This window comes from Vigna umbellata, chromosome 11 (assembly GCF_029865625.1).
Source record: "Vigna umbellata cultivar VRB3 chromosome 11, Vumbellata_1.0, whole genome shotgun sequence".
NCBI lineage: Eukaryota > Viridiplantae > Streptophyta > Magnoliopsida > Fabales > Fabaceae > Vigna > Vigna umbellata.
The window spans coordinates 8,773,468-8,785,669 of NC_142175.1; the positions used below are offsets into that span (position 1 = coordinate 8,773,468).

General features: G+C 36.3%; 1 protein-coding gene across 1 annotated transcript; it reads right to left on the reverse strand.

Moving 5' to 3' along the window:
* Positions 1–10,178: 10,178 nt before the first annotated feature.
* LOC148190927 (non-specific lipid-transfer protein 1-like) lies at positions 10,179–11,704 on the reverse strand. Its single transcript, XM_088102270.1, has 2 exons — positions 11,273–11,704; positions 10,179–10,456 (listed from the first exon to the last, which is right to left on the reverse strand). The coding sequence occupies exons 1-2, from the start codon at positions 11,611–11,613 to the stop codon at positions 10,447–10,449; spliced, it is 351 nt and encodes a 116-aa protein (XP_087958396.1). The 5' UTR covers positions 11,614–11,704; the 3' UTR covers positions 10,179–10,446.
* Between the last annotated feature and the right edge of the window lie 498 nt (positions 11,705–12,202).

The following is a 12,202-nucleotide window of genomic DNA, read 5'->3' on the forward strand; positions in this document are numbered from 1 at the left end:
GCTTCTGGGAATAATTCTCCAAAGCCTGAATTGTAAGATACCTTCCGGTAGTCATGCAAATCATACATCATGCTAATGAATGAGTTAAACAAAGCAAGCATTGAGTGAAGAAGAGTTACCCTAACAATTAATGAAAGAAGCATAAATAATTAAGAATCAATTCAAAATACATGAGAGGTCAAGAGGTTACATCTTTCCCCAACAACAAATAAGGTTTAGTTCCCCATCATCATGGAGAAACTAGATGAACAATGAAAGAATGAAAGAGATAGAAAAACCCTAGAAAGAGAAGAGGAGAGTTGTCACATCCCCAAATCTATCCTCAAGGAAAAGGAGAGTTGTCACATCCCCAAAATCTACCCCCAAGGGGTGAAAAGTGTGTTTCTGTGCTCAAGCCATCAAAAGATACAATCCTTAGAACATCCAAGTCCTTAAATAGACATAAAAATAGCCCTAAGTGGGGCACCCAGGCGTGGTACGGGGACAAAACTGGCGCTTAGCGCCCCTAGAAGGGCGCCCAAGCGTGGTGCAGGAAGAAAACTGGCACTTAGGGGCGCTCAGGGGTGCTTAGCCCTGGCGGTAGCATTCCAAAACTCATTTTTTTTTGTTTTGCTTGTTTTTTGGCTGATTGAGCTCTATACAGCTCTATATATTCTTAGAGATTCTTCCAAGCAAATTATTAGCTACAAAAAAAAGGGAATTTAGTGATAAAATCATAAAGCATAACCTCTACTCACTTATTCATAAAACTAAAGCAAAAATATGAGTTCAAGCAAGCTTCTAAGTCGAAAAGGGTGCATTTAGTATCAAAATTATATAACAGATAACGATATTTTGAATCGTTATCACAACCCCAAACTTGAAACTTTGTTTGTCCTCAAGCAAAATGTAGCTTGGCTTAAACAAAATAATCATACATGGTCTAGCACACCAAAAAGAATTTTCCTCTAGGACAAGTAAATCACTCATGTTTGCTCATCATAGAAAGGTTAGTCAAGATATAATGATGCTTTAGCCAATCAAGCTTCAACTATGGTGCTCACATAATAAAGACATACACAACAGATGAAACAAGCTTATGAATAATCAACAACCAAGCAAGAATGTTATCATAAAGTGCATGGAACAATTCCTCACCAAAGATAGTGTTTTACTCAAGCACTCAAAAGTGTTTCACTCAAACTCAAAGGTGTATAGTGAGGTGTGGCTCTTACACTCTATCATCATAATGTCACATGAATCAACTTTGCTTTTCATTTAACCACATATCAAACACACTTACAAGCAAGTTATCATCACAAGGGCTTTTCAAGGCTTGTATTGAGGTCGGGCTAAAAAGAAAATTGGTTTTTCTAGACAACAAAATCCTTGAGTTAAGAGAGTGCATAATTTATTCATATTATCACTTAAGTCTCTTTCTTCTTTTATGTAAGAAACCAATCTTCATTCATTCCCAACTTTACTTGCATTGAGCTTAACCTTTTCTTTTCTTTTCTTTCTTTTCTTCTCTTTTCTTTCATTTCTTCTCTTTTCTTTTTCTTTTTCGTTTGCTTTTTGCTTTTGCTCAATGCTTTTCAATGAATTTCACAAAGTTCTTTCTGGTTTCTCACCACCCCAAACTTTAACTATTCTCCATTACCACAAAAAATACTCTACTTAACTTAAGGTAAGGATTTCAAAAAAGGATTTTTCCCATTCAACTTTAAGCTCAAGGTTCAAAGGGTAAAGAAAAACATTGTTCTTTGTTGGGTTCACCTATTGGAATTGGCTCTAAGGAAGAAGAAAACATGGCCTTGATCATGTGTAACAAGAAAGCAAGTGGTTCAATCATAGAAAATTAGGCAAAATCAATCATGCTTCCAAAGTAATAACATTTAATCAATCAAAGACTCTGGAGCCCAAACTCTCATAGGTTAACTCAAGTTCCACAATTTAATAACATCCTTCCTAGCACATTAATCACAATTGAAATCATGCATCTATTTTTAACAAAACTATGGGCAACCACTATTTATGCTTAAAAGTCTCACCAATCATTAACTCAACATGCATCATAAAACAGTAGAGCAAACACAAGAATATTATTCATCACAAACAACAGTTTATCACATCATACCAAACCATTGCAGCATAATTCATTAAACCAAGTACATAAGCAAGCTAACATAAAAACAAAATAAACAAAATTCAAATAAGCATAAAAACATAAAAATCTTGATCCAGCAGCATCCAGTAGATGCTTTCATTTGAATCATCCAGCATCCATCAGTAGATTAGAATCTTTCTCATCAGCATCCATCAGTAGATGTTGATCTTTCTCGTCTTCATCGGCATCCATCAATAGACGCCTTCAGTAGCATCCATCAGTAGATGCTTAATCGCATAACATCCATTAGTAGACGCTTAATCACATAACATCCATCAGTACATGCTTAATCACATAGCCTCCATCAGTAGATGCTTAATCACATAGTCTCCATCAGTAGACGCTATCATTCATCACCCTCATCATAGAAACATCCATCAGTAGATGGTGTCATCTGAGTCCTCCTCGCATCCCTCAGTAGATGTTGTCCAGCATCCATTAGCAGATACTGTCATTACTGCAAAGCAAAATCAAATCCAAAAGAAAAAGCCAGAAATTGCCTCCTAATAAGCGCTTGTTTAACATCACGAGCATGACACCACTAAGCACAATCCACATCTTTGGTGTTGGTGTTCCTTTTTGCCTTCATCACACCAACTTATCTGTAGGATCTTCCTGTTCACCATCTTTACCCTCCTTGAATAAGGAGCCTCAATCTCAATAACTTCATTCTCTTTGATATCTTTAAGCACTTCATGCACAGAGTCTTGGTGAACATGGCACTTGAAGGCTGGCGCTCAACGCCCTAAATGGGGCACCCAAGCGATGATGCGTGGAATCCTGCGCTAAGAGCCCTTAAAGGGGCAGCCAGGCGTCCTGCGACCTTCTTCAACCTTCTTCTCTTGACAATCTAGTGCTCCTAGTACAAACTTTTGGATTTCATCTTGCAGACACTAAAGAACGCTGCACTAGAGCACCCAATTAACACAAAAAGATAAAAAGATAAAATAAAAAGAGATAAAAATAAAAGATAAAGTCTAATCGATTAAAAATCACACAAAAGTATAGTTTACACCACGAGTCCCCAGCAACGGCGCCAAAAACTTGTTAAGACTCTGACAAGTGTACCGAATCGTATCAAGTAATATAAAATGGTAAGACCAAGTATCGTATCCCAAAGGACTCGCGACACTAAACAGTTGTGTAAGTGCTTAATTAATGAAGACTAAAGAACAATTTTTGGGGTTTTGAATGCAAATGAAATAAAAATAAACATGAATGCAATTTGATCAATTGAGGCTAAACACTAGAATGGATGGATGAAGTTCATAATATGAGATGAATATGTTGTTGGGGTTTAGATTTAACCTAATCACTCTCATGCATATAAGAATTCATCTTCTTCATTAATGTCAATCTCACTTTCTAAATTACTTAAAACCTGATTCCTCGGCGAAGAAAGTTTATGCTTAATTATAGATCATAATGTCTTTCATCATCCCTAATAATTAATTCTTACGAACAGAAGCTTAAGACAACCAGAACTCATACCCTCATTCCTGAGCAATACTGCTTCTGGGAATAATTCTCCAGAACCTGAATTATAAGATACAAGCAACAACTAAAACATAAACACAAGCAGATGTCACTTTCAGAACTTATCACTCACATAATTATTGAAGATACCAACAAGAAGAGTGTGTTGTTGCGGAGGCCAAAGCTTTGTTTGCAAGAGCAAACATGGTAGAAGATAAACCTACTCCAAAAAGGTATGAACACAAACCTGATCACAATAAGAAAAATAATTTTCGAAAATATCTCCCCAACGCATGTAACCCCACCTTTAAGAAGAAAGGAAATTGCTTCCTATGTGGGAAGTCGGGCCATTATGCACTACAATGCAGGCGCAAAGCGAGAAACGACATTCCTCCTAGGGCCAATATAGCCGAAGGAGATGACATTATTATTGCGGTCGTTTCTCAAGTAAATATGATGACCAATGTGAGCAAGTGGGTGGTAGACTCTAGTGCTACCAAGCATATCTGTGCAAACAGAAGTGCCTTTACCTCTTACACTAGTGTAAGGGATGGAGAAGAACACGTCTACCTCGGTGGTTCCAGGACCACTCCTATTCTGAAAAAAAGGAAAAGTTCTTCTCAAACTCACATCTGAAAATACTCTAACCTTGAGTGATGTGCTACATGTGCCATCAATCAGAGTTAATTTAATCTCTGTAGCACTGCTGGGAAAAGTGGGGGTTAAAGTGTCATTTGAGTTTGACAAGATTGTAATGAAAAAAAATAATGTTTTTGTGAGGGAAGGGATATTGTGATCAAGGTCTCTTTGTACTTAACATTTCTGAAAATATTAATGAATCATCTTCTTCTGCTTATATTGTTGACTCATATGATATATGGCATGCTAGATTAGGACATCTGAATTCTTGCTATATTATGAAATTACAACGACTAGGATTAATTAATATGCATGATAAACAAAGTAGTAAATGTAATATGTGTAGATTCTAAATTAACCAAGAAAACGTGTTATTTTGTTGATCGTCAAACTGAATTGTTAGGGCTAATTCATACTGATTTAGCTTATTTAAAACAAACCATGTCTAGAGGAGGTAAAAATTATTTTATGACCTTTATAGATGATTATTTTATATACATCAAAGTTTACTTAATCAAACATAATGATGAAGCCTTTGATGTCTTCCTTACCTATAAAGCAGAAGTGGAAAATCAATTAAATAAGAAAATTAGGAGGATTAGATCAAATAAAGGTGGTGATATGTTATTTAATAACTATTGTGTTAAAGAAGGTATCATCCATGAAGTAACCCCACCATATTCACCTGAGTCTATTGGAGTAGTTGAGAGAAAGAATAGAACTCTTAAGGAGATGATGAATGCAATGCTTATTAGTTCTAGTGTACCTGATAACTTTTAGGGAGAAACCTTACTTAATGTGTGTTTTTTACAAAATAGAATACCTCATAAGAAAACTGGTAAAACTCCTTATGAGATAAGGAGAGGTTATCAACCTAACCTTAAATATCTAAGAGTGTGGAGGTGCCTAGCTAAGGTGATGTTACCCGATCTTAAGAAAAGGAAAATAGACTCTAAAACCTCTTATTGCATGTTCTTAGGCTATGTTGAACATAGTGCTGCCTATAGGTTTCTAGTTCTTAAAATTGATATATTTGAAAGTAATTCTTTAATGGAGACGAAAAATGTTGAGTTTTTTTAACATGTTTTTCCTTTAAAGGTTAGTGAGACGTCTCAGCCTATAGATAAAAATAATAGTGATGTTGTGTGCGAGGAATTAAGAAGAAGTAAAAGACAAAGGAAGGAAACTTCATTTGGTAATGATTTCTATACCTATCTAGATGATAATGATCCAAGTAACTTTGTAGAAGCTATTAAGACTGAAATTGAATCCATTCAGAAAAATAATACTTGGACCTTAGCTGATTTGCCGAAAGGAGCAAAACCCATTGGTTGTAAGTAGATCTTTAAGAAAAAGTATCATCCTGATGGATCTACAGAGAAGTATAAGGCAAGATTAGTAGCGAAAGGTTTTACTCAAAAACCCAACATAGATTACTTTGATACCATTGCCCCTATGACTAGGATTTCGTCTATTTGAGTTTTGTTAGCCTTAGCAGCCATCCCTAAGCTAGTGATACACCAAATGGATGTTAAAACTACCTTTTTGAATGATGATTTAGAGGATGAAATTTATATGACTCAACCTGAACGGTGTGTTGTACTTGGTCAAGAGAATAATGTATGTAAACTTTTAAAATCTTTATATGGGTTGAAACAAGCACCAAAACAGTGGCATGAAAAACTAGATAATGTATTGCTATGTAATGATTTTTCACCTAATGATGCTGATAAATGTGTGTACTCTAAATTTGAAAATTGTGATTGTGTCATTATATGTTTGTATGTAGATGACATGTTAATTTTTGGTACATGCAATGAAATTGTTGCTAGAACTAAATTGTTTCTAGGATCAAACTTTGAAATGAAAGACATGAGTGAAGCCAATGTAATTTTAGGTGTTAGAATCATAAGGAAGGAAAATAGTATATTACTATCCCAAGAACAACATATTGAGAAACTTCTTAAGAAGTTTTGGTATTATGATTTCAAACCCGTGAGTATCCCTTATGATGCTAACTCTAAATTAATGAAAAATAGAGAATCATTATCTCAGCCTCAATATGCCCAGATAATTGGGAGCTTACTGCACTTAATGAGCTTTTCTAGACCTGATATTGCTTATATAGTAGGTAGACTGAGTAGGTACACTCAATGTCCAAATCAAGAACATTGGGATGCACTTTCCAGGCTTATGAGATACTTAAGACGTTCAATGAATTATGCCTTTGCATACAGTGGATTTCCCGCTGTACTAGAAGGGTACAATGATGCTAACTGGATCTCTGATTCAGATGAGACAAAATCCACTAGTGGTTATGTATTCACACTTGAGGGTAGTGCGATTACATGGAGATCAGCTAAACAGAAAATTATTGCAAGATGAACAATGGAATCTGAGTTTGTCGCTCTTGAGATGGCTGGTAGTGAGGCTGAGTGGTTGAAAAACTTCTTAGCAAACATTCCAACAGGAATGAAACCAACCACATCAGTGTCAATACATTGTGTTTGTCAATCAGCAATAGCTATAACTAAAAACAAGAATTACAATGGAAAGAATAGACATATCCAATTGAGACACAATTTGGTGAAGCAGTTGTTAAAGAGTGCAACTATTTCCATTGACTATGTGAAATCAGAACGGAATCTAGCAGATCCTCTGACAAAACCCTTGGGAAGAAATATGATTTTAGAAACATCGAGGGGAGTGGGACTTAAGCCACTGGCTAACAAACAAGTGATGGAAACCCAACCTTTGTGATAGAAGATCCCATGAATAAGGTTCATATGGGTAAAAACAAATCACTTGTTAGTTCTGATAGCACTAATTTGATTTTAGGCTTAATAGCCTCTTTTGTCCCCAGTTTTGCTCGATTATGTCAATTTGGTTCCTGGTTTTAAACAAGTGTCAACTTGGTCCTCACTTATTAAATTTTGCATCAAAATTGTCCCTTCCGTTAAATAGAAACAAACGGCGTTAAGGATGGATGATCTGGCAGTATTTAATGATAACGTGTCATTACACGTTGAGGTGGATATTAAAGATATGATTTTTTTAAAATGGGAAAAAATTGATTCAGAGTATTTTTATTTATGGGAAATTAGGACATTTCCTCAACAGAGTGGAGAAAGTGCGATGGAGAAGAGACTTCGTCCGTAGCGGAAGAATTCATTTCCTTATCCACCAAACAAAACCTCAAATCTTCAAAATCTTAATTCAAAACCCTAATCCATTCCGTTAAACCCTCCTCTCCTCTGTGTACCTCTCTCCCTTCCACCCTCTCTGATTCCATCTTCGCCTCCATCCAATCCTTCCAGAACCTTTTAGGGTCCAACTTGAACAAAACCCTATCTCCCCTCATTGTCCTTCCTCCAAGCGTCGCCGAAGCTCTTCCCGCTGCTTCGAACCTAAACTAGTTGACGAGAAACCTGTACTTATCGCGCGCCTCGAAATTCTTGCCCACATTGCTCTGTTGTGCTTTTCGCATCCAAGAAAATTGTTCCTGCTCTCTGCTCTGCTTCCCGATATTCAGGCTGAATCACTTGCATTAGGTCGTTGAAGCTCCATGCTAGAACCCTCTACGCCTCGATCCAGTTCGTTTTGGAAGCGGAAAACCCAACATACATGCCAGCGGAAAACCCAACCTTCATTGACGCACAAGAACAACAACCACAACGTCGTTCAAAACCCCAATCGAAAAAAGCCCCAAATTGCAGAACCTTGATCACGTAGAAACCATCCCCACCGCGAGAATCCTCATCGCGCATCAACATCATGCCTCCTCAGACCTGCAAAGCAAGAGAACCAAACCAGAACATGAATAAATCGCAACGCAGCCATTTGGAAATTTGGGTTGGCGAGGGCGTAAGAAAGAGGAGTTTGGGGGTGGGGGTGGTGATAGGGTGTGGGAGGCGGAGCTGGGCAGAAGGGGAAGTGAGAGAGGGAGCAAGTGGGACAGATATTCGGTGGAGGAGTAGGACGCCATTGCCTGCAACACTCTTTTTGGAAGAAGAAGATTTGATCGGAGAAGGAGAAGTGGGACGCTAACTATCACATTAATTATAATTAAAAGTAATTAAAAGTAATTAAAAGAAAAAGATTAATCCAAAGTAATTATAATTAAAGGAAATACTAAATGCGTCACCACGCATACAATTTAAAAATGCCACGTCTTCTGCCAGATCATCCATCCTTAACGTCGTTTGTTTCTATTTAACGGAAGGGACAATTTTGATGCAAAATTTAATAAGTGAGGACCAAGTTGACACTTTTTTAAAACCATGAACCAAATTGACATAATCGAGCAAAACTGGGGACAAAAGAGGCTATTAAGCTTGATTTTAAATTAAATATGTCCATTCCTATGGTGTGTGTGAAAGTGCTAGAGACTGCATTATTGAGAGGTTAAACATTGTAACTAAGCAAGGTTTTAATGATTTTCATATCCCTTATGGGTAGTGTATGACTTGCAGCATACACTTAATGAAATCACCTATATGAGTATCAAGTGGGGCCGCTTGCATGAGATTTTGGCATGATCTCTAGAGCACTCATGAATATCGGGCATGTGCATGGCCTAGTAAGCGCATCACAGCGATAACAACAAGGATTGTGGGGGTGTATTGTGATTGATAAACCTCTAACACACTCAAGTGTCTTTGGTTCATATAGCTTGCTATACCAACTACAATGTGTGTTAAGTTTCTCGATCTAGGACTGGTTCATATAACCTGCTATACTAGCTCTGATGCATTACATCTTATGAAACCCATGATATTTCTTCTCTATCTCTTTCGTTTTGTTTCTTTTGCAATATGTGGGAGATTGTTATAAACTTATGCGTTTATTATTATATTGAAAAATAAAGGTTGACCAAGCTTTGCTTTTGTTTCTCTTTTCCGCAAGCAACGCTAATGTTGTAGAACGTTGCTTACTCAAGTTTCGGGATTCCTACGCACTGTAGCTCAACCACCCGCAAGGCTCGAGATATTTTTTGTGTGCTTTGGACCTTGGGCCTTTTTCCCTTGGTTTTCTTCAATATAAATAGAGCCACTATGTTCATTCCAAAGACACAAACAAAACCAACGAGTTCTCTTTCTCTCACATTGTTGTTCTCTCACATTGTTGTTCTCTCACATTGTTGATCTCTCTCGTTCTCTTGCATAGATTTTTCCACAGCGCATTTTTCTAGTTTCTTTTTCTTCTCTTGTTTTGGGTTTCATTATTTTTCTTTTAGAGATCCTTGTTAGTTCTGATATCCTCATAAATTTTTGAGAAGGTCCTGTTGTATCTTGGGGACTTGCTCAATACACCATAGATAAGTCCTTAAGGACAGTGATTTACACGCCTCAGAAAATCCTTTGTTCATTATTTTTATACTTTTATTATTAGTTTCTACAACAATTTATAGGGTTTGTGTATTTTTCTTTTTATGTTTTTGAATCTTGATTTTTACCTTTGTTCTAATTCTTTTAAAAGAAAATAATAATACTTTTTTCTAGAAGGAACTAAATTTGAAATAGCCTTTTATCGTAATATATACTGTTTTATATAAATTTAAAATGCAATTTATTTATTTAACGATATTTTTATTATAGACTTTAATTACAATGTTTATAACATTCTTTATATATTCAAAGTACTTATCCATTATACATTTGACATGATAACTAATCACTTGAATCTTTGAAGTTTTGTACGTATTTAAAAATTGAAATAACGAGATTAGCATATGACCTAAATATATAATTAATAAACTACAATTAATTCAAACTAGTTTGATGAACTAAAAAGTTCAATTCAGACATTTATATTTCACTTAAATTTAAAGTGGTGAATGATTCCATAATCCATTATGGCTTGAAATGGCAAACATAGATTAGGTGAGAAGAACCATTAAGACCAATGCGAAAAATCATAAAAGGAAAAGTAGGAAGGAATTACAGTGCTATAATATATATCATTATTACATGAAACAACCAACGGAGACAAATTTCAGAAGACATAAAAGTGGAACAACGTCGGAAACAACTAAGGGACACACCGACACCAAGAGAGACTCGCACAAGTGGAGCCCTCGTCGACCTCCCTTTATTTTTCATTACCTATGTCTACGTTACTATTATATATTCTGCCACTGAAAAATTCCCCTCCTTGCCATCTCTTCCTTTTACCATATCCATCTTTTACTTGATGCTGCAATGTTGCACAAACCATCAAACACATCAGTTAAACATAAACATCAAACTTTCATACTAAAATGAATGCAAGATCCTAGTTCTACAACTTCAGAACATATTTGAACTATTTTTAAGAAAACTCTCAAGAAATTTTTACTAACCATTCAAAAAGAGGTTAAATACACTTTCATTAGGCTTATGCTCTATAAAGTAGTAGAACATAAGTCTAAGTCAGTTTGTTTACTGAGTCTTTACGGTAATACATTGAACATGTCGTTTACTGAGTCTCTGTCCTCTGATTAATGAGAATGCATTATTTGTGGTCCTTATCTCTCAAAACATTATCTTTTTTTCTTTTTTATGTCGTTTGTTTATATAAACAGATTTCTTATGAGTGCTAAATGACAAATAAAAAGTCAACATTTTAAAACATCTTAGCAATATATTTCCTTGGAGAGTCTCCTCCAAATATGGATAGTAAAAAGAAACAACTAAACAAAAACATGGAAAGCATTTTCAGGAGCAATAATGTTTAAAATACATTTACACAGTAAATGTGGACACCTTAACCATTGATCTCTTCTCCTACATCTAAATGCAAAAAAGTTTCTTTTTTTCTGGAAATGTGTTGAGATATGTTAGAGAGAGTGTAATTGTGATCTAAAGTTACTTTATTTAACAAGGGTATCATCATCAGAAACTCTGAACCGTTTAATTAAGTAGAACACAAGTAGCTAAGACCTGTGAGTACGTGAATTAATTAGAGTAATTAACGTAATGAGGCTATTAGTGAAAGAAATGTGTGAGGAAATAAGTGGTGTGTTGAACATACGTATTGCAGTTGGTGGAGGTGCTGATCTTGTAGGGGACATTGACTTTACATTTGCCTGGGAGTGAAGCGGCGTTGCCCGGGTTGATACCCGACGCTGAACCGGAAAGCTGTTTCAGACAGTTGCACGTGGTCTTGCGGTCAGCGGTGGTCTTCGCCTGGGAGTTCAGGTTCTTCACTCCGCTGCAACACCCCACCGACGGATTTCCGCCTTTTGTGAGGTAGCTGAAGCAGGGAGCCACATAACTGGCCACTTGATTGCACGTGATAGCATGTGCCATATGTGCACTCACCACGACCATGAAAACCACCGCAACCATGCATGCAACCTTCAGGCTAGCCATCGCCACAGATCAGAGGAACAAATGAGAAGGAAAGTCACAATATATGTTTGGTTTTGGTGAGTCTCTTGCTTAGTGCTTAGTAAGTAAAGTTGCGCAAGAGTAGGGTTTATATAGAGCATGAGATAGTACTAAGAAGTTATTAGGTTGGCCATCATCGTAATTCAATATGGTTACGACTTTTGTTCTTCTTTAATTAATTTAATTATTGTGATTTAAATATTAAGAAATAAAATACAAAGTTAAAAAAGGTTTTCTGCATAAAAAACTACATCTACCAGAATTTGTGAGCACACAGATAAACAAGTGGTGTGTATGATAGTGCATGTATGACAGGCTTTGGTTTGTTGGTAGTTGAGAAAAATTTAATGCAGTGTGGTACATGGTCTAATCGTTGAGCACACCTGGCATAATGTGACGGTAGATTTTGTAACAGTTGAATGAGATGGTTACGGCCAAGGCACTGGTCAAAGTTTCACTCTTTCTATTTACTGTCACCAAAACTGACAGGTTTTGAATGGGTTACTTACATCACTGTTTTCGAGTAATGCTGGTAGTAATACTGTAGTAGCAGTGTTTGTAGCAAAGTTCA